Source organism: Mytilus californianus, unplaced genomic scaffold, assembly GCF_021869535.1.
Source record: "Mytilus californianus isolate M0D057914Y unplaced genomic scaffold, xbMytCali1.0.p SCAF_15, whole genome shotgun sequence".
Lineage (NCBI taxonomy): Eukaryota > Metazoa > Mollusca > Bivalvia > Mytilida > Mytilidae > Mytilus > Mytilus californianus.
Window position 1 is genome coordinate 12180587 of NW_026262637.1, and position 25028 is coordinate 12205614.

Consider the following 25028-nt stretch of genomic DNA (forward strand, 5'->3'; position numbering starts at 1 on the left):
TGCAATATGTGCAGCAGTGTCTGCTGATACTTCAAGAGTACCTGCGATTCCCCCCTCCCCCATTTTGACCTAATGCTTATTTTTGTTGTTTGATTTCAAATATTATTCATTAGCAGCACCACCTGTCAAGATAGATGAATCATGGGTAAAAATACTTAGTAAAATAGACATCACACGATTAGGATTCAAACTAAATAGTCATAACACGTTTGGGATCCAAACAGAATAAGTATTACATGTTTAAAATCTAAACAAGTGATGATCACAAACATGTTTAAGGTGTCATCCGTATAGAACTTTAGGATGTAGTAAGGTCAGGTTTGTAATTTTTGTTAGATGTTCGAACTACTTGGAATTTTTTCCACGATAAAGGATAAAATATATTGCCCGATTACACCAATTTTTCTTTTCATATAAGACTTCCATAGCCCATAAAAGGTCATTAACCCAAATGTAAGCTATATTTCTTTTACTTTCGATTTGAGACCTAAATAATACCTACGAAAATATAAGGCAAAATGTTCATACATGAAAGCCAACTCTGTTTTCATTACAGTGTTTGATAGATCATTCATCCGTATGCGAATTAATTTTATTACGTTTGATTACCACAGGCTATATTGTGAGGACTCACTAGTGGTCGCAATAATATACGATAGTTCGTTGAATTTTGAATCTTTTGTTTTTATATGTCTCCGGTAGTACATATTGAAAGAAAGCATAATATCAAGGTTTATTGAGGGATTTAATGAAATAACAGTGAAATGGTTCATTTTATTTATCGACATGATTATTCGATTCACTGTTTTGATATTTATTTATAACGTACACACATATTTCATATTGGGGCATAGTAATTTCTAGCAGCCGATTCGAACACAATTTTCAAATAATACTGTAAATAAACTCACCAAACATACCAGGATTGAAATTTGGTATTTTGTCCTACAAAAGACACATCAGTGACGCTCGAATCGAAAAATGTTAAAGGCCAAATAAAGTACGAAGTTGAAAAGCATTGAGGATCAAACATTCCTAAAAGTTTTGCCAAATACGGCTAAGGTAATCTATTCCTGAGGTAGAAAAGCCTTAGTTTTTCAAAATTGTTTATTATTTTTGAAGAAAATGTAACTTAAATTTGAAATGATATTAGTTGAAAAATTTTCTAAAAGGAAGTTTGTAGTAGGTTTTTTTAGGTTTTTTTTTTTTCTTTTTAAGTGTTACATAATAATAATGTGTGTCTCTCTCTCATATATATAGCAGGTAGAGCGTGACAGTTTAAGAAGTAGTTCACCAAACAACATCTTAAATATTCAATCGACACGGAACATTTATTGTATTTGATTCAATTTCAATAAGAACTCTGTAGGGCAGAGCATTTTGAATATAAACATATTGAAAATTTGTTTATCAACATTTACAGTATTTCTGTCCTTGCCAGCTAAAACAGATTTAAGTCAAGATATTTACATTCTTCACAAATATTCCATTACAACAATTAAACATCATTCAATTAATCTATAGGATTTATCTGAAGACAGTCTTAAATTTGTAAGTGTTTGTTTTATTTTCAGTTCATATATTCTTGTTACCAGGCTTCAGCTTATGAATTTTTTTTTTTTCATATTTTGAATTTAACAACATATTAAAATCAACGACTGCTTTGGACTTCAAATACTGCTATGATCAATGTATAATATTGTTTCCTATCTTTGAGTTTACTTATATATTGATATTTTTCGGATTTGAAATCCTATTAATACATCACCTATCTTTACGTATATCATCTTATACTAATTGGCTGGACCTAACATAGGCAAATCATCAGGTTAATCTTACAATGTTCTATACCATCTTTCGATAACTATGGAGATAGCAATATATTTCCAGGTGCAATGGCATCTCTCCGTATACAACTATAAAACGAACGATATTTCTACATACTACGAGTTTTTATCAGAACTATAATAGTTGGACATTTTAAATTCAAAGAAAAATATTTAATACCGTTGTATCGCCACATTTTTCCAAATAGTATTGCTCTAAAAAATGTTTTCTTTTATCATAATTGTCTTTTTTTTTTTCTTTTTTCTTTTTGCATAGTTTAAAATCAATCTATGAGTACTACTCATTTGATCAAGCATTGCTTAATAGTTTCTAGTCACGGAATTTTGCACGTTAGGTGATGACATTGTACTAACGGTGGTTATGTAATCATTTTAATTTTGACTTCTCTGTCAACATGCGGCAATAACTTGCATTTGCAATGTTTGTCTCTTTATTTATGTCTACACGGGCATTCAGGAAATACTTTTTAATGGACATTAAAACATCACGAGACAACTTAATGTTCATTTTTCATGAAGAAATCCAGGTTTCAATTGCAACGGTGAGTATAAAATTATTTGTTTACAAAAACTTGTGGGACGATACACAAGGAAGTTCTGAAGCAGGTGCGCGATGTTATATCTCAATAACAATTTCCATAACCGGTAGAATAATCTTAGTATGAATTTAATTAAATTTGGATCTCTTTGAATAAAAATTGACATATCAGACACTCACGCTAGCATGTAATTGCACTGATGTTTGACCTATATGAACAAGGTACCCACCTATGTAAAGGGATTATGAGGACCGCACAAAATAAGTCAAAACTCTATAAAAAAAAAAGAAGGTATTTTGTCAGTATTACAATAATTTTTCCAATTTCATTCTGGTCACTAGTTTAAAATAAATATACGTGTTACTGTTTTACCCCATTGGGCGGAACTCATGCAATTTGCAAAGAAAACAATCAATTTGAAATTTGTTTACTTGTCGTATAATGCAATTAACTTCAACCATATTGAATACTGCAACTTAAACGTGCTGGAAAATCCTTCTTATAGAAAGGAAGTATATAGAGAAGGATGACAAATAAAGTCTACAACTTTAAATGAATATAAAGGTTATAATCTAATATTAGAAAAAACTAAAATGAACGAGGAATTGAACGTCACGATATACACATGCGGGACAAAAGTTATTTGTAGCTAATGCCAATAATCTAAGATATTTAGATTTCTCATACTGGCAGATAAAACAGTTTCCTTAAATATATTCCGATACTCCTTTTAATGTGAAATATTTGGACATTTCTGGACTTAACTCAACCAATCTTATTCATGAGACGTCAGTTCCGTTTTTTAAAAATGTCAAAACAGCTATTTTAAAAACATTCAATGCTTGGTTTAACAATTGGAAAGACTGGTAAAATATTCAAACTTTTTCCGGCTATGAAAACACGAGATATATCATACAACAACTTATGGTATCTGGATGAAGATGCCTTTGAAACAAACTTAAACTTGTCAAATGTCAATATTGCACACAATTTAGTGCCAGCTATACCAATAGCATTGAATTTACCATGCCATAAGTAAATTTGATATAAGTTACAAACGCCATTAAACAATTAATAAAACATTAAGAGATTGGATAGATAAGAAAATTAGAATCTTTGAAGGAACATTTAATTTGTCCGTAGAAGGGAACAGTATAACATGCACCTGCGACACATCCGATTTTATAAGGTGGCTTTTCAGAACAAATGTTGTTTTTGATCGGGTTAATAAAAACTTCAGCTGTACATTGACAAATGGATCGGAAAGTAACACAATGGATGTCTACAAAAGATTTCATTAACGCTTTAGCAACTGCAATAGCAAAAATTGGTTGCTCGTAGGAATAGGACTTCTTGTCGCTTTTGTCATTTTCACTGTTCCGTTTGCAGCTATTTTTGATTTCAGATGGAAAATAACTTTTTGGATATACCGTTAATTTAAAAGAGTAGTAGAGCATAAATTAGAAAGAAAATTTAATTATGATATTCACTTGTCATATGCAGATGACATGCCTCAGTGGATTCAAGGCAATTTTCCTCAGATAATAGTGCTTCATGGCACATAAAAGTATGGGTAGAGGACCGCGATTTGCAAATTGGAGTAGCGAAAGCAGATGAAATAGCACATGCTATTGCTAGCAGCAAACATGAAATTTTTAGATGAGTCGTACAAGGATAACGAGTGGAACAAATTTGAAATCGAAAGAGTCAAATTCGAAAAATGTAGAAATTACATGCAGAAGATAATCATCCTTGTAAAAGAAGCTTCACTTCGGATACCTGTGTTCCACATAAAATGGCCGACATTTTACAAAATATATATATATTGGATACGATGTACCAAGGTAAATAATTGCCAAATTGGTCTAATATTTACAGAGTGTTATTTTCTTATCAAAACCATTGATATAAGGCAATTACCTGATTTTTTTGCAATTTTTGAAATTTTAAAAATCGTATTTTCACCCCAAATTCAAAATTCAAAATGAGAACTTAAAACTTTTAACTCAAACACGGTCTTCTTAAAATTGTGAATGCCTAAGCAGATATTTGAATACTTAATTCTCATCTTCGAAAAAAAGTGTCATCATTTTCCGGAGAAATAAATTTGCCCCATGTGTTAAATAACACGTAATTTTCACTTTTCAATTTGGTCAGATTCTTTTAATCATATGCATTTGCTTTGCAAATGTGTGTTTTTCATTGGATAATTTAACAGTTTTTTCCTATTAATTATATTTTATGATAAATTGAAGTTCAAACTTTTGTATCGTTACTTGTGTTGAGTATTATATACGTAAAAAGATTCAAATAGGTCGATCAATCGGAATGTATTAGTAGGAGTCTATTATTGATATGAATTTTAAGAAATCCCCAACCCAGGTGGGACCTCAAAACTATATAATTATACAGTTTTTTTTCCATATTTTCCATATCTCTGAGGAAGCTGTAACATATACGATAGTATTGGCAAACACAACGATTAAGGCAAAGCAATAAACTTATCTAACATGGAGATAATAATTCGCGTTTAGCAGCCAGATGTTTCAGATGGTTAAGTTTTATCAAAATAAAGTAAGAAACATCGCTGATGAATTATTCAGTTGCAACTACCTCGACCTCATTGAATCCGTTTTCGTGTTACCTTCGATTCAAACCCTTAGCTATAAGCTATGCTATATACATGTATAGATAGTTTAAAATTGCTTGTAATAGGAGTTTTTCTTGTTTGTATTTTCCCTCGTGGCTAATGAGATTCAGTGTCAATATTTAATGATTCATTATTTTCCACAGAAGGAAATGTATAACCCAGTCAGAAATGTAATAGTTATTTCCATTCGTATGCTGTGTTTGAGCTTATGACTTTACGATTTGATAACGGGCTTTCCGTTTAGAATTTGCCTTGAGTTCGGTATTGTTGTTATTATTATTATTATTATATATATTTTTGTTGCCGTATACAACTTACAGAATTCCTACATAAACACCCATCTGGTTCAGCTAGATATCTATTTACACTTAATTCTATCTTCATTTTTATTTAGTATCTCAGTCTGTATAGCAATGATTCAAAATGCACATTGAGACCATCATTAAATTTACAAATGTCGTTTTTGATCAGGTAAATAAAAATGTAATCTACACCTTGCCAAATGGATCGGAAAGTAACACCGTGGTTGTCTACAGTCGATTTCATGAACACTTTGGCAACTACAAGAGCAAAACTTATTGCCCTTATGAATAGGAGTTTTTTTTACTGTTCCATTGGCAATGTATTTGAATTTCCGATGGAAAATAACTAATTGGATATATCGTACATTTGTCAGTGGGTTCATGATGACTTTCTACTAAGAATAGTATGTTTATGGCATACGAAAGTATGCACAGAGGACCACAATTTTTTGTATTGGAGGTGATAAAGCAGATGAAATAGCAAACGATATTGTGGTAGCAAACATGTAATATTTATCATCCTTCCCTACCGCTATATCAGCTTCCTCAACATATCTTTAAAACACGTAGCATGTTAGCACGTGCAGCTAGTAGATACTGTTGTCTGCTCTTTGGTCGGGTTGTTGTCTCTTTGACACATTCCCCATTTCCATTCTCAATTTTATTCCTGCCTTTTATCCTGGTTGACACATACCCTGCATCAGCTACCTATTGTTTTTGGTTGTAAATATTGTCCTGAAATAATGCCACTTGATGTGAAGAAACAATAATCACTCAATCAAAACTTTTTAATCCATCGGGTAGTATTACCTTTTGTATGTGACACCATGAGATTGTTGGTCCTATTTCTTTGGGCCTGACATAAATCAAAATTAGCGCCCCAGAAACAGTAGTTTCTAATTCTATAAGAACTAATAAGGAGTCATATTTCATCTGACGTGACTTAGTTTTCCAATACCAAGGAACTTAAAAACAATACAAGAGCAACAGTAGCCAATATGAAATTATCTTTCATCACAAGATTTGTGAAGACACCATAATTAGCATTTTGTGTTAATTGAAATACATAAGCTGGGATGACATTTCTTACTTGGGAATCAAAACTGACAATTAGTTTATTTCCGGGTTCTACAATTGGTCAATTCCAATTTGGTCAATTTTCCATATCAGCTGGGAAGGTGATAATTTAACTTGTTTAGAATAATTTGTGGGGTATTTGCTGATGTGTAACAAATAAAGAAGTATTCCTTTTGTTTGTAATATGCGTTTTCATATATGTCAAAAACATCCAGAATGAATGAATATAATGATCGGATTTTAAAGCTTCTTTCTGCATCTTTTGGCAATTGCATTTAACTTGTGATGGTAAGCTGATATTTTTTAAAATACCATGAAACTTTGTAAACAGAGAAAACATTTGTATGTTGTCATGTCAATGCAAATGGCAACTGATTGTTTTTCTAAACAAATTGGGCAAAATCTTTAGAATACTTTAACTATCAGCAAAAATATTTGCATAGATCGTGGACAATTGGTGAACGACAACGATGATTTAAATTATACGTGGTTAGTAATGTTATAAATTATTAATTTACTGATTATGTCGAGTCTATATTTAGACAGTACAACTTCCTTTAATTATTCTATTTTTGATTTATTTAGATGAGTGGCAGGCACAAAGTACACAAAATTTATTTGGAGTGCTTTGTTAACAGTTGTAAACATTAAGTTAAATGACAAACAATCGTCTTGAAAAGAGTAGATAATTTATTAGCTCTGTTGGTATCTACAACGAATCACATGTACAAGGTAAGAAGCATAATATATATTTTGCTATTATAGCACGATGTTGATACAATATTAAAATAGTTATAATACTGCACATCAGTATAAAGAGGCACAATCTTTATTTACAAAATTAACAAGTATAGGTCAAAGTGCGGCCTTCAACATGATGTCTTGGCTCACTGCGAACTGCAAGCTACAAAGGCATACAACATAACCAGTGTAAAACAGTTAACAGGAAAACTGATATATTTAAACAACAAAAAAAAAACAACGAGAAACCAGAAACACTTATGGAAATTTTCCTGTCGGTTTTCAAAAGCATCCCGGATGTGAAAAACTTAGCTTGAGACAAATTGTATGATAAGAATGCACATCATATTTAAAACACTTTTAAATGTTACCTATGACAGCTAATGTTCTTGTAGTATAACGACGTCTCACTGCTTCCTCACGCTACTAGTATATTAGTTCACAAAAGTCATCAAGCCCTCTTTAAAGGATTGATTATCGACCAGTTTTATATAACTTACATTTTTAAAGAATTCACCGCCGTCATCCTGTTCTACTCGAGCATGATGTTCATTATCACATTTGTGACTAGTTTCCAGTTTTCTAGTTTAAACATATTTAATGTTCAACATGACAAATGGATCAGACACAAGTTTTACAACTTAGTAACGTCTTCTCCAAAACAACAAAAAATATACACATTAATTAATGAACACATCAAATATTTTATACAAACAAATAATTCAAGCATAAAGACATGAATACAAAAGGAAACTTGTTGAAGCGAATCAATGGATTTTAATCGAGTGCATCTTTTTACAGTTTTAAATAAAACACAAACACACCTAATTGTTTGTGTGGAATTATCTATGCGCAAATTATTTCTTGTGTAGAAATAACTTCAAGTGTTAATAAGTGTGTGTGTGTTTTTCATAATAATGCGTGGGATCTAAATATAAAATACAAAACAATTGGTGAACGACAACGATGATTTAAATTATATGTGGTTAGTACTTCCAATTTGTATCAATTAAAATGTACTTTCAGTTCTTAATCAATTTTAGTTATATATTCACCCTTTGTTTTTTGACATGACGACAACTTAATGATGATTATAAACCACTTATCAATTAAAATGTACTTTCAGTTCTGCTGAATTGATACGATATTCCCGGGCTTGTATTCCTATCATGATTTCATATCATGATTTCCTTGATAGATGATTGCTGATCACAAGGAAGCTATTAAACCAAGAGTCCCTTTGTAAATTTTACGGACGATATCACGAGTTGGTTGACCGTTACTGAATATCCGTTTCACAGATTGCATCGGATATGTTCCTAATGTCGTAACTACAATCCCGTTCCTTTCCACGAATGTGACCTACCGAATTAGACTATGTACCAGGTTTTTAATAACATGAGCAACATGACGGGTGCCACATGTGGAGCAGGATCTGCTTACCCTTCCGGAACATCTGAGATCACCCAAGTTTTTGGTGGGGTTCGTGGTGCTTAGTCTTTAGTTGTCTATGTTGTGTCTTTTGTACTATTGTTTGTCTGTTTGTCGTTTTCTTTTTTACCCATGGCGTTTTCAGTTTATTTTTATCTATGAGTTTGAATGTCCCTCTGTTATCTTTCGACCCTCTTTTATCAAAATACATTAGGTTTAGAAAGTCATTTATTTTTAAGATTGGTTTTCAAAATCCTTATGGAACATGGGTATATTTGAACATGGGAGGTCAATATTCAATTTTGACAAATGAAAAAGAATGCTGTATATGTTTGGGCACTCAAAGCTTTTTCATTTATATATAATTACTTATTAATTAGCATCATACCTTTAGGAGATTGAATTATATCATACTCGGTTATATGAAGTTCTTTGATATTGTGATATCTAAGATAAACAGCATGCAATCTTCTTGTCACTAACAAATGCAGATAAATAATTTTCTATATCTAGAATGGTACTTGGAATAAGGGTTCCATTCATCAAAACTTTACAAGAGTTCATGATTTTGGACCATTGAATCGGGAGGGGAAATTCTCTAAGTGGATGTATTTTGTAGGTTGAAATTATATTGACCTCTTGATTCATAACAATATTATACTATATATGTTTGTATTCATTCTTAAGTTGGCATTAATAAGTATAAGTTCATAAAAAAACATAAAACGTGACTATACAAATCAGTATTCTTTTGGCTTAAATAACCTGATTGGTACGCAGCACAAAAAAGCAATTATCATAAAAACAACAGACACAAAGAATTCATTTAAGATGACTCTCAGTCACTGAAGGCTAGTTTAACGCCAGCAACTAATATATAAGACCTGTTCTCCCATAATAAAGTATCAATTAGTCATCCATCGGATTTAGGCAATACCAAAATATAGGTAAATATGGTTGTTTACTGTCTGCTTAGTGACGTACACTGTTAATGAATTTGGGCAAACGCTTCCCAGAGCACACTAATTCAATTTGATTTGTTTGCTTTTTATTTCAAGTATGGAAAATTCTGCTTGTCTATTTTAACTATTTATGTACTTCGTAAACCGTTAGTTTGGTGATGTATCAAGAGCTCTTGCTAGTTTTGTCTTTTATTAAAATAAGAACCCATTCAGAAGTGCTGAATGTATGCTAATTTATAAGAGTTAATACAGGGTACATCAAACTTTTATTATGATTTTAAATTAACTATTTCCTTTTTTCACTTAAAGCATAATACAATGTATAGTCTTTTATATTATATTACTCAAGAGGTAGCCATATCACATGTCAATGTAGTATCAACTTTACAGTACTGTTACTTCTCTGTGCGTTAACACGTGTTAAGCAATTTCTCCCTTTAAAAAATATAACTTAATATATAAATGCTGATTCTATTTTCTTTAAAAAAAAAAGTGTTTCACAAATACGTGACTAATTGGTGTTAAACGTCACTTTCAGCACTATTTCGTAGCGGTCAGTTTTTATTGCTAGGGGAAACCGGAGTATCCGTAGAGAAGCACCGACCATGGGTAGTCAATTAAGATTGGAGTTCACCCACCACGTGAGGGAATTCGAACTCTCAACCTCAGTGTTAACAGATCAGTGGTTCAGTAGTTTGACTACTTATACCAACAGGACAACAAGGCTCTAGAGATTGTTAGTAAACACATTTATAATCATCTGTTTGAATTGTTTTACACTTGTCCTTTTGGATCCTTTATAGCTTTCTGTTCGGTGTGAGCAGTTGCTTCGTGTTGCAAACCGTTCTTAGACCTATTATAGTTTACTTTTTACAAATTGAGACATGGATGGAGAGTTCATTGGTACTCAAACCACATCTTCTTATATCTAATTAAGTTAAAGAAGGTTACTATTATAATCATTCATGAATATAAAGTACATATTTTGGCCATTATAGAGTTTACTTGTCAAAAATATATCTAATGTTGGTGAGACAGCAACCGATTATTTACCTTAGGAAAGATAGAGGCAATACAGTCTCACAAGAAATGACAGGTGTCTATTAAGTATGTCAAGATCTAAGCCGTTAAAGGTGTTGCGATAAATATGACAAATCAGCATGCAAAATAAACCCATCCGAAACATCATCAACATATGACTTGACAATTTTGAGTTTATAATGTTATAAATTATTAATTTACTGATTATATCGAGTCTATATTTAGACAGTACAACTTCCTTTAATTATTCTATTTTTGATTTATTTAGATGAGTGGCAGGCACAAAGTACACAAAATTTATTTGGAGTGTTTTGTTAACAGTTGTAAACATTAAGTTAAATGACAAACAATCGTCTTGAAAAGAGTAGATAATTTATTAGCTCTTTCGGTATCTACAACGAATCATATGTACAAGGTAAGAAGCATAATATATATTTTGCTATTATAGCACGATGTTGATACAATATTAAAATAGTTATAATACTGCACATCAGTATAAAGAGGCAAAACAACATGAAATATTATTTTCAGATGTCTTCATGAAGTTCTTTTTCTGGACTGAATTTCTAGCCTTTTTCTATTGGTTAAGACTATTGGTCTATAGCTGTTCAGTCATACTTTTCGATAATTCTTCTATGGTTTTTTTTTGGTTTTTGTTTATGTTGTTTGTTTTGTTCACATATTAATGATTTTTTTTCTTAAAGATATAGTTAACTCACGTACCTTGAATAAAAAAAAACATCCAGGTAAAAATCTGAAAAATGAAGCATCTTGATAACATTTCAATGGTCTATCTTATATTTTCCTGTGAATTGTGCATCCAAAAAATAGAACAGCCCTCTTTGTTGATAATTGGGTTTTTTTTCATCCATTTTGTTGGGTAAATGATTATGAATTTACTTATTTGTAAACAACCGAAGAAGAAAACTTATTTCCTAATTCTTTTCCTAGTTTGCGTTTCAATTGATTGATGAGAAAGAGGATAAAAATTGAAAAGCTAGTGTGAACACCGAAAAATACCAAGACCTTATAAATAGATTTTCAGTGATTACTTTACAAGTACTACATGTTGTTCTTCCCTTTACTATTTTACGTGCTTACGAAATGTATCATTTTATTTACTTTACAGTTTTTCCCTTATTACCATGTGTGCTGCTTTGTTAATATTGGTCGTATATCTCTCGTCGTGACTCGGCATTCATTCATCCAATTATAATGTTTTAGACTTTGGGCATTATTGGTGCAAATGGGTCTAGAGGTGCGTTTCGAACCTAGGGGTTTTTACAGTTTCGTTTTCATTTGTAAAACCTTGTATCTATATTTTACTTAATGTGTACTCTTTCGTGAAAATGTATACTTAATACTGTATGAACTATCAACTACATAAACTTTGGTTTTTGACGTTTTTGCAAGATATACTTGTCTTATTGTTTGCATTTAAGGTCAGTTGTAGGGTATGCATGTGATGTAAGTTTACAAAGTTTTGGCTGCTGGATCCCAACTATTGACACATTAACTAGTTGTGTCTGTTTTGGTTGCTCATCCAAAACTTGTCAATGAAACATAGGTTCAATCATTTGTTTTCTACGGACATGCATGTGCCAAGTCAGGAATAAGACATGGGATTTCTATCGTTCAGTTTGTAGATAAAGTCTTACGTTTGATTTTGTCAGTTTTCATGGATTTCCCCTTTTCATTTTACTTTGCAGTTAGTCATGGTTGTTATAATTTTTTTGGATTAGTCATGGAATTCCCATATTATTTATGACAGATATAAAAAGGATTCCCGTTACGTGAAACAGTTATGCCCATTTTTTTTTAACAGTGCATTTTTTTTTTTTTAATTTATTTCAGAAAGGAAAGATAATCTTTTGTTTACTTTTACATTAAGTCTAGTAGGTAAGAAGTACTGTGATGGCACCTTCAAAATGATTTTTTTTATTTACCTTGTTTTTTGTATATTAATTCTTAGTGATTTCAATTGTTTTGACGTTTACGAACCAATATACGTGTTTTCATTCACGATGTGAAAAACATTTTTGCCGTTGAATGTTGACTGCCGTCATCTCTATGTTGGTTTTGTATTTTGTCGGATCCCCTTCAAATTATTCTATATCAATGTGGCCTCTTGGAATTTGAGGTAAAGTTTCCAATCATCAGAGCCTCAATTGCATATGATGGTCAGAAAAATCTGATCTAGAGAATAAAGTAATGGGCAGGGAAGGTAACGAACGAAATATATTTAAATGTACCTTTTATGTCGTAATTTTACTGCCCAATTGGTAATAAGTTGACATAACTTGTTAGACAAGTATGCTTTTCGAAATCTTTATTGAAATCAATTATGCCTAAAGGATGCCAAAAATTGGCAGGCAGTTCCCTTTTCATGTTAAGGGCGGAGATATTTGATCTCGCTTATTACGGGTCTTTGATTCTTTTTATGATATTCACTGACGTCAGGTTGTTAGTTGAAATTTTTTGGTGTTTCAATATTCAAAGGTAGTTTTTTTTTGCTTATAACATGGTAAGAGATTACTCACCATTAATGACAGTATGGTAACCGGTGGTTGTTTATATATGCGTTCTATTGTTCTGTAATCATTAACATTTGTAAATGAGAATACAAGGATTTGATATTTATGATATGATTGATTCAAATTTAGAATACCATCTTTCCATTAAGTCATAGATTTTATTAAAACAATTTTCAATCAGCAATTACACACCAATTGATATAGACCATGCTCACAATAGTAAACAGGTTGTTTTCGTAACATTTAAATCTGGGGTCATCACTAAAAGCATAAATAAGAATATATGGTTTGAGTGCCAATGAGACAACTCTCCGTTTAAGCCACAATGTATATTTACAAAATTTACAATTATAGGTCAAAGTGCGGCCTTCAACATGATGCCTTGGCTCACTGCGAACTGCAAGCTACAAAGGCATAAAACATAACCAGTGTAAAACAGTTAACAGGAAAACTGATATATTTAAACAACAACAAAAAAAAAACAACGAGAAACGAGAAAAACTTATGGAAAGTTTCCTGTCGGTTTTCAAAAGCATCCCGGATGTGAAAAACTTAGCTTGAGACAAATTGTATGATAAGAATGCACATCATATTTCAAACACTTTTAAATGTTACCTATGACAGCTAATGTTATTGTAGTATAACGACGTCTCACTGCTTCCTCACGCTACTAGTATATTAGTTCACAAACGTCATCCAGCCCTCTTTAAATGATTGATTATCGACCAGTTTTATATAACTTACACTTTTAAAGAATTCACCGCCGTCATCCTGTTCTACTCGAGCATGATGTTCATTATCACATTTGTGACTAGTTTCCAGTTTTCTAGTTTAAACATATTTTATTGTTCAACATGACAAATGGATCAGACACAAGTTTTACAACTTAGTAATGTCTTCGCCAAAACAACAAAAAATATACACATTAATTATTGAACACATCAAATATTTCATACAAACAAATAATTCAAGCATAAAGACATGAATACAAAAGGAAACTTGTTGAAGCGAATCAATGGATTTTAATCGAGTGCATCTTTTTACAGTTTTAAATAAAACACAAACACACCTAATTGTTTGTGTGGAATTATCTATGCGCAAATCATTTCTTGTGTAGAAATAACTTTAAGTGTTAATAAGTGTGTCTGTGTGTGTTTGTCATAATAATGCGTGGGATCTAAATATAAAATACAAAACAATTGGTGAACGACAACGATGATTTAAATTATACGTGGTTAGTACTTCCAATTTGTATCAATTAAAATGTACTTTCAGTTCTTAATCAATTGTAGTTATATATTCACCCTTTGTGTTTTGACATGACGATAACTTAATGATGATTATAAACCACTTATCAATTAAAATGTACTTTCAGTTCTGCTGAATTGATACGATATTCCCGGGCTTGTATTCCTATCATGATTTCATATCAAGATTTCCTTGATAGATGACTGCTGATCACAAGGAAGCTATTAAACCAAGAGTCCCTTTGTAAATTTTACGGACGATATCACGAGTTGGTTGACCGTTACTGAATATCCGTTCACATATTGCATCGGATATGTTCCTAATGTCGTAACTACAATCCCGTTCCTTTCCACGAATGTGACCTACCGAATTAGACTATGTACCAAGTTTTTAATAACATGAGCAACATGACGGGTGCCACATGTGGAGCAGGATCTGTTTACCCTTCCGGAACATCTGAGATCACCCAAGTTTTTGGTGGGGTTCGTGGTGCTTAATCTTTAGTTGTCTATGTTGTGTCTTTTGTACTATTGTTTTTCTGTTTGTCTTTTTCTTTTTTACCCATGGCGTTTTCAGTTTATTTTTATCTATGAGTTTGAATGTCCCTCTGTTATCTCTCGACCCTCTTTTATCAAAATACATTAAGTTTAGAAAATCTTTTATTTTTAAGATTGGTTTTCAAAATCCTTATGGAACATGGGTATATTTGAACATGAGAGGTCAATATTCAATTTTGACAAATGAAAAAGAATGTTGTATATGTTTGGGCACTCAAAGCTTTTTCATTTATATATAATTACCTATTAATTAGCATCATACCTTTAGAAGATTGAATTATATCATACTCGGTTATATGAAGTTCTTTGATATTGTGATATCTAAGATAAACAGCAAGCAATCTTCTTGTCACTAACAAATGCAGATAAATAATTTTCTATATCTAGAATGGTACTTGGAATAAGGGTTCCATTCATCGAAACTTGACAAAAGTTCATGATTTAGGACCATTTAATCGGGAGGGGAAATTCTCTAAGTGGATGTATTTTGTAGGTTGAAACTATATTGACCTCTTGATTTATAACAATATTATACTATATATGTTTGCATTCATTCTTAAGTTGCGATTAATAAGCATAAGTTCATAAAAAAACATAAAACCTGACTATACAAATCAGTATTCTTTTAGCTTAAATCACCTGATTGGTACGCAGCACAAAAAAGCAATTATCATAAAAACAACAGACACAAAGAATTCATTTAAGATGACTCTCAGTCACTGAAGGCTAGTTTAACGCCAGCAACTAATATATAAGACCTGTTCTCCCATAATAAAGTATCAATTAGTCATCCATCGGATTCAGGCAATACCAAAATATAGGTAAATATGGTTGTTTACTGTCTGCTTAGTGACGTACACTCTTAATGAATTTGGGCAAACGCTTCCCAGGGCACACTAATTCAATTTGATTTGTTTGCCCTTTTTTCAAGTATGGAAAATTCTGCTTGTCTATTTTAATTATTTATGTACTTCGTAAACCGTTAGTTTGGTGATGTATCAAGAGCTCTTGCTAGTTTTGTCTTTTATTAAAATAAGAACCCTTTCAGAAGTGCTGAATGTATGCTAATTTATAAGAGTTAATACAGGGTACATCAAACTTTTATTATGAATTTAAATTAACTATTTCCTTTTTTCACTTTCAGCATAATACGATGTTTAGTCTTTTATATTATATGACTCAAGAGGCAGCCATATCACATGTCAATGTAGTATCAACTTTACAGTACTGTTACTTCTCTGTGCGTTAACACGTAAAATGCTAAGCAATTTCTCCCTTTAAAAAATATAACTTAATATATAAATGCTGATTCTACTTTCTTTAAAAAAAAAAAGTGTTTCACAAATACGTGACTAATTGGTGTTAAACGTCACTTTCAACACTATTTCGTAGCGTTCAGTTTTTATTGCTAGGGGAAACCGGAGTGTCCGTAGAGAAGCACCGACCATGGGTAGTCAATTAAGATTGGAGTTCACCCACCACGTGAGGGAATTCGAACTCTCAACCTCAATGTTAACAGATCAGTGGTTCAGTAGTTTGACTACTTATACCAACAGGACAACAAGGCTCTAGAGATTGTTAGTAAACACATTTATAATCATCTGTTTGAATTGTTTTACACTTGTCCTTTTGGATCCTTTATAGCTTTCTGTTCGGTTTGAGCAGTTGCTTCGTGTTGCAAATCGTTCTTAGACCTATTATAGTTTACTTTTTACAAATTGAGACATGGATGGAGAGTTCATTGGTACTCAAACCACATCTTCTTATATCTAATTAATTTAAAGAAGGTTACTATTATAATCATTCATGAATATAAAGTACATATTTTGGCCATTCTAGAGTTTACTTGTCAAAAATATATCTAATGTTGGTGAGACAGCAACCGATTAATTACCTAAGGAAAGATAGAGGCAATACAGTCTCACAAGAAATGACAGGTGTCTATTAAGTATGTCAAGATCTAAATCGTTAAAGGTGTTGCGATAAATATGACAATTCAGCATGCAAAATAAACCCATCCGAAACATCATCGACATATGACTTGACAATTTTGAGTTTATAATGTCATAAATTATTAATTTACTGATTATGTCGAGTCTATATTTAGACAGTACAACTTCCTTTAGTTATTCTATTTTTGATTTATTTAGATGAGTGGCAGGCACAAAGTACACAAAATTTATTTGGAGTGCTTTGTTAACAGTTGTAAACATTAAGTTAAATGACAAACAATCGTCTTGAAAAGAGTAGATTATTCATTAGCTCTTTCTGTATCTACGACGAATCACATGTACAAGGTAAGAAACATAATATATATATTGCTATTATAGCACGATGTTGATACAATATTAAAATAGTTATAATACTGCACATCAGTATAAAGAGGCAAAACAACATGAAATATTTTTTTTCAGATGTCTTCATGAAGTTCTTTTTCTGGACTGATTTTCTAGCCTTTTTCTATTGGTTAAGATTATTGGTCTATAGCTGTTCAGTCATACTTTTCGATAATTCTTCTATGGTTTGTTGTTTTTGGTTTTTGTTTATGTTGTTTGTTTTGTTCACATGTTAATGAATCTTTTTCTTAAAGATGTAGTTAACTCACGTACCTTGAATAAAAAAAAACATCCAGGTAAAAATCTGAAAAATGAAGCATCTTGATAACTTTTCAATGGTCTATCTTATATTTTCCTGTGAATTGTGCATCCAAAAAATAGAACAGCCCTCTTTGTTGATAATTGGGTTTTTTTTCATCCATTTTGTTGGGTAAATGATTATGAATTTACTTATTTGTAAACAACCAAAGAAGAAAACTTATTTCCTAATTCTTTTTCCTAGTTTGCGTTTCAATTGATTGATGAGAAAGAGGATAAATAATTAGAAAGCTAGTGTGAACTCCGAAAAATACCAAGACCGTATCAACAGATTTTCAGTGATTATTTTACAAGTACTACATGTTGTTCTTCACTTAACTATTTTACGTGCTTACGAAATGTATCATTTTACTTACTTTACAGTTTTTCCTTTATTACCATGTGTGCTGCTTTGTTAATATTGGTCGTATATCTCTTGTCGTGACTCTGCATTCATTCATCCAATTATAATGTTTTAGACTTTGGGCATTATTGGTGCAAATGGGTCTAGAGGTGCGTTTCGAACCTAGGAGTTTTTACAGTTTTGTTTTCATTTTATAAAACCTTGTATCTATATTTTACTTAATGTGTACTCTTTTGGGAAAATGTATACTTTATACTGTATAAACTATCAACTACATAAACTTTGGTTTTTGACGTTTTTGCAAGATATACTTGTCTTATTGTTTGCATTTAAGGTCAGTTGTAGGGTATGTATGTGATGTAAGTTTACAACGTTTTGGCTGCTGGATCCCAACTATTGATACATTAACTAGTTATGTCTGTTTTGGTTGCGCATCCAAAACTTGTCAATGAAAAGCATACAGGTAGAAGTTATAACTAGCTGTAAAACTAGGTTCAATCATTTGTTTTCTACGGACATGCATGTGCCAAGTCAGGAATAAGACATGGGATTTCTATCGTTCAGTTTGTAGATAAAGTCTTACGTTTGATTTTGTCAGTTTTCATGGATTTCCCCTTTTGATTTTACTTTGAAATTAGTCATGGTTGTTACAATTTGTTTGGATTAGTCATGGAATTCCTATATTATTTATGACAGATATAAAAAGGATTCCCGTTACGTGAAACAGTTACGCCCATTTTTTTAACAGTACATTTTTTTAAATTTATTTCAGAAAGGAAAGATAATTTTTTGTTTACTTTTACATTAAGTCTAGTAGGTAAGAAGAACTGTGGCACCTTCAAAATGATTTTTTTTTTTATTTACTTTGTTTTTTGTATATTAATTACTAGTGTTTTCAATTGTTTGGACGTTTACGAACCAATATACGTGTTTTCATTCACGATGTGAAAAACATTTTTGCCGTTGAATGTTGACTGCCGTCATCTCTATGTTGTTTTCGTATTTTGTCGGATCCCCTTCAAATTATTCTATATCAATGTGGCCTCTTGGAATTTGAGGTAAAGTTTCCAATCATCAGAGCCTCAATTGCATATGATGGTCAGAAAAATCTGAATTAGAGAATAAAGTAATGGGCAGGGAAGGTAACGAAATATATTTAAATGTACCTTTTATGTCGTTATTTTACTGCCGAATAGCTAATAAGTTGGCATAATTTGTAAGACAAGTATGCTTTTCGAAATCTTTATTGAAATCAATTATGCCTAAAGGATGCCAAAAATTGGCAGGCAGTTCCCTTTTAATGTTAAGGGCGGAGATATTTGATGTCGCTTATTACGGGTCTTTGATTCTTTTTATGATATTCACTGACGTCAGGTTATTAGTTGAAGCTTTTTGGTGTTTCAATATTCAGGGGTAGTTTTTTTGCTTATAACATGGTAAGAGATTACTCACCATTAATGACAGTATGGTAACCGGTGGTTGTTTATATATGCGTTCTATTGTTCTGTAATCATTAACATTTGTAAATGAGAATACAAGGATTTGATATTTATGATATGATTGATTCAAATTTAGAATACCATCTTTTCATTAAGTCATAGATTTTATAAAAACAATTTTCAATCAGCAATTACCCACCAATTGATATAGACCATGCTCACAACCGTAAACAGGTTGTTTTCGTAACATTTAAATCTTGGGTCATCACTAAAAGCATAAATAAGAAGATATGGTTAGAGTGCCAATGAGACAACTCTCCGTTTAAGCCACAATCTTTATTTACAAAATTAACAATTATAGGTCAAAGTGCGGCCTTCAACATGATGTCTTGGCTCACTGCGAACTGCAAGCTACAAAGGCATAAAACATAACCAGTGTAAAACAGTTAACAGGAAAACTGATATATTTAAACAACAACAAAAAACAACGAGAAACGAGAAACACTTATGGAAAGTTTCCTGTCGGTTTTCAAAAGCATCCCGGATGTGAAAAACTTAGCTGGAGACATATTGTATGATAAGAATGCACATCATATTTCAAACACTTTTAAATGTTACCTATGACAGCTAATGTTCTTGTAGTATAACGACGTCTCACTGCTTCCTCACGCTACTAGTATATTTGTTCACAAAAGTCATCCAGCCCTCTTTAAAGGATTGATTATCGACCAGTTTTATATAACTTACATTTTTAAAGAATTCACCGCCGTCATCCTGTTCTACTCGAGCATGATGTTCATTATCACATTTGTGAATAGTTTCCAGTTTTCTAGTTTAAACATATTTTATTGTTCAACATGACAAATGGATCAGACACAAGTTTTACAACTTTGTAACGTCTTCTCCAAAACAAGAAAAATATACACATTAATTAATGAACACATCAAATATTTCATACAAACAAATAATTCAAGCATAAAGACATGAATACAAAAGTAAACTTGTTGAAGCGAATCAATGGATTTTAATCGAGTGCATCTTTTTACAGTTTTAAATAAAACACAAACACACCTAATTGTTTGTGTGGAATTATCTATGCGCAAATCATTTCATGTGTAGAAATAACTTTAAGTGTTAATAAGTGTGTGTGTGTTTGTCATAATAATGTGTGGAATCTAAATATAATATGTAAGTTTAAGGAAAGGATGTAAACTACACTATGGTAAGTATATATTTGAAATTTAATTTTATATTCTTTCGTTAAAATCCATTGAATCGTTATTGATACCATAACATAACAGTAGTTATTCATCAAGATCATTTAATTATTGCCATTACATGTATATAGAAATATCTTTAATCAAATGTGTTGTTAACAGAATTAAGGTTGTCAATGCAGAGGAAACGTTTGGTATTTTTTATATACTTTTGAACAGATAAACAAATATTATCATTTTCTTCAGTACTTAATGAATCATCACCAAATAATAATAAATCGATAGTAATATTGACATTAAAGACATTCATTTCGTTTAATATCAGTTTTCTATGAGTTGAAAAATTAATACAATATAGTAAATAGTGTTCAACATTTTCATTGTTAAAACCACATGAACAATTGGCATTTTGTATCAAATTTGCTTTCAACAAGTCAGCATATAGAGCTCTACATCCGTTACGTAGCCTTGTATGTAAAACAGAATACCAACGATCTCCTGAGGAACCATATCTCAGAGATTTATTATTGCTATAGTATAGTTTATGCAAATTTAATTTAAAAAAGGAAAATGTAGGAATCTGTCTAATACGTAAGTCTAAAGAATTCCACAATGCAATAGATGACGGAAAATAAGACTGTCGATATGCTGATAAACGATTTACGGGAATAGTAATATTTAGACTGTTACGCAAACTATAATTACTAATATCTGATACAAAATCCAGAACCAAATCGTGTAAATAATCTGGCGCTTGGTTATTAATAATCTTATAAAACATAGCTAATTTTTTAACGTCCCGTCTGACGCTTAATTTTTCCCATCCCGTCTCTAAGTAGATACTGTTCCGGCTAGCGTAACTTGGTAATCCCGTAACTATTCGAGCTATTTGTTTTAGGTAATTTTGTCATATAGCTCTTCAACTGTTTCGGTACTTATACATCCCTCGGATTTCAAAAGTTTGGCATTGAGCGTTCCTGATGAAGGTAAATCCAGTAAAACGCTTCGGACGCATGAAATTATTAAACGTGTTGTTTTCTATTTTTATGCATATGGGAATGTTAATTTCTGGCTGAAAATCCAGTTCTCCTAACGTAATGAGTCAATCAAGAAATCAAAAATCCTGATAATGTCAGTTTCAGAGAATTTTTTGTTCCAATCAGATTATGTTTTTACAAAGTTAGTTTTATTACTTGTGTGAAATGCACGCCAATGAAAATACATATTGCACATGTTTTTTTATGTAACGAACATTGAATCACACGGCAAACAGTTCAGATTGAATTTATCAGATTATTTAAAAATGAATTCATATACCCTACATTATTTTTTAGTCCTTCGACTATAAACAATTGTAAATATTTTTTTTTATTATGATCTATTTACATTTCGTATATTACAGGGTTCATCTTGTAATAAAAGAATTATTCACTGATGAGTTAAACAACTTTTATCATGACGGGATCAGTTTATATAACCCTCTTGATACTAACGTTGACGACATTTGCACATAAATGTCAAATAGAACGACACGCGGATCAAATAATTGCAGATTGCACCAGACTTGAATTAAAAAATGTGCCGACAGGTTTACCGGTAGACATCTCAGGTCTTGATCTGAGCTACAATCAGATTTCCACGATAAAAAAGAAAGCCTTTGAATCTTTGTCAAATTTGACAGCTCTGACGATGGATTTTAACAATATTCAAACTATAGATGGTGATGTCTTTAATGGTTTGGAAAATGTACGATGGCTCTCAATGAAGCACAATCAACTTAACACATCTTCTAAAATATTTGACAATGTATTTAAACCGTTATCACAACTGAAACACTTAGACATCAGATACAATATAAATAAAAGGTTTAATCAATCAAAACCAATGGTTTATCCTTACTTTGGAAACCTGCCTAAAGTAACCGATTTATATATGGATCTTGCACAAAACCCTGTATTCAAATTAAGTGGATTCGAGAAAATAATAAACCTGAGCACAATAAGATTTGGAAAATGCTATTTGAACCAGATGTCTAATGACACCTTAGTAGATTTACCACCAACTATTACTTCAATCTACTTTCACGAGTGTTTCGGTACAATAACGATTGTAGAAGCAGATTTTTTAAAGCCGTTTCCATCACTTATGATATTCAATATGGAAGGAGTTGCTATACAATTAGAAGATGCTTTAAAACTTCTTTATCCTTTTGCATATAAAAGAATGACTTCCATCATATTCAAAGACATTAGATCTCATTTTCCTAAACCTGTTTTCTTATCTCACGATATGATTACTTATTTGTTACATATTTGTGTTAAAACCTTAGTTTTAGCAGAAAGTGAAATTATAGGATATGAGAAAGGTCTTCTACTTGATTTTGAATCTCCCCAATGTCTCGAAAATGTTGTTTTATCTGGCAATCGATTTTCAATAGCATTAGGTCCTCATTTGCAGGAGCTAATGAGAATTATGAAGACGACGATCAATTTGAAATTTTTTGACTTGTCGTATAATGCAATTAACTTCAACCATATTGAATACTGCAACTTAAACGTGCTGGAAAATCCTTCTTATAGAAAGGAAGTATATAGAGAAGGATGCCAAATTAAATCTGAACCTCCAAATGAATATACAAATTACAACTCAGTATTAGAAAAGGCTCAAATGGTTGATGAACCTACATTCACGATTTATTTACCTGCCAATCTTACTTTTCTTCGTGTTTCCCATTATATGACATCGTATATACAAACGGGACAAAAGTTATTTTTTGCGAATGTCAATAACCTCAGATACGTAGATTTTTCATACTGGAAGATAAAGCAGTTTCCAGAAATATATTCCGTTACTCCTTTTAATGTGAAATATTTGGACATTTCTGGACTTAACTCAACGATACTTATTCATGAGACGTCAGTACCTTTTTTTCAAAATGTCCAAACAGCTATTTTAAAAAATGCAATGCTTGGTCTTACGACTGGAAAAACTGGTAAAATTTTCAAACTATTTCCGGACGTGAAAAAACTAGATATATCTTACAACAACTTATGGTATCTGGATGAAGATGCCTTTGAAACAAACTTGAATTTGTCAATTGTTAATATAGCACACAATTTACTGCCTGCTATACCTATAGCTGTGATAGATTTGCCCTACTTAAATAAATTGGATTTAAGTTACAACCGCCTTCAAACCATTAATAAAACATTCAGAGACTGGATGGATAAGAAAAGTAAAATCTATGAAGGGACGTTTAATTTATTTATAGAAGGGAACAGTCTGAAATGTACATGCGAAACTTCTGATTTTATAAGGTGGCTTTTCAACACAAATGTTGTTTTTGATCGGGTCAATAAAAATTTCAGCTGTACATTGACAAATGGATCAGGAGGTAACACAATTGATGTCTACAAACGATTTCATGAACACTTTAGCAACTGCAATAGCAAACATTGGTTGCTCGTAGGAATTGGACTTCTTGTCGCATTTGTTATTTTCACTGTTCCGTTTGCAGTTATTTTTAATTTCAGATGGAAAATAACTTTTTGGATATATCGGAAATTTAAGAGAGTCGTAGAACATAAATTAGAGAAAAAATTTAATTATGACATTTACTTGTCATATGCAGATGACATGCTACAGTGGATTCAGGTCGATTTTCTCCAGAGAATTGAGAATTCATGGAGCATGAAAGTATGCATAGAGGACCGCGATTTCCAAATTGGACTAACCAAAGCAGACGAAATAGCACATGGTATTGCTGGTAGCAAACATGCAATTATTATTCTGTCTGAGTCGTACCAGGACAACGAGTGGAACAAATTTGAAATCGAAAGAGTCAAATTCGAAAAATGCAGAAATTATTTGCAAAAGATAATCATCCTTGTAAAAGAAGCTACAGCCTCATGCGTTCCACAGGAACTAGACGACATTCTACAAAATGTCACTATAATAGAATGGGATGACAACGAGACTGGCTGGGACAAACTGCGAATGGCATTGTTTACTGATTCCTTTTAATTCAACATGTTCATGAAAGGTATAAATCATAAACAATGTGAAATTGACCAAAAACCACTTCTGACGGTACATTATGTTAAACATGCAGCTAAAAAACATTGAAAGTGTATCTTTGCCTAATCATTGCTTTACAACAAGACTTTTCTTTCTTCTATGATATTAGGGTATATTAAGTATAAGGCATATGTAAAACAAAAATCCATATATGTCAAGCTGACCAGAATGTATTTGCAGGAAGTCTATTATTGATATTAATTGTAAAGAAATCCCCAATCCAAGTGGGTACTTCAAAATTTTATATACTTTATACTTTGATTAAGCTGTTAGCATTTACGATTGTATTGTCATACACGACGATTAAGGTAAAGTAATAAAATATATCACATTGTTTTAAAGACTTTAAAGGTAAAACAAGAAACAAAT

The 25028-nt window shown here is 31.7% G+C and overlaps 1 protein-coding gene and 1 pseudogene across 1 annotated transcript; both read left to right on the forward strand.

The window, feature by feature from the left end:
• Positions 1-2317: 2317 nt before the first annotated feature.
• Positions 2318-7207, forward strand: LOC127725972 (toll-like receptor 4; annotated as a pseudogene).
• On the forward strand, positions 7007-25028 carry LOC127725418 (toll-like receptor 13). The gene is made up of 3 exons (XM_052232353.1): positions 7007-7147; positions 10859-11005; positions 21985-25028. Exon 3 carries the CDS (start codon positions 22038-22040, stop codon positions 24603-24605), a length of 2568 nt encoding a protein of 855 aa, XP_052088313.1. The 5' UTR covers positions 7007-7147; positions 10859-11005; positions 21985-22037; the 3' UTR covers positions 24606-25028.

Excerpts from the sequence above, each read along its gene's own strand:
- LOC127725418 (XM_052232353.1), top strand. The coding sequence starts at position 22,038 with ATGACGGGATCAGTTTATATAACCCTCTTGATACTAACGTTGACGACA.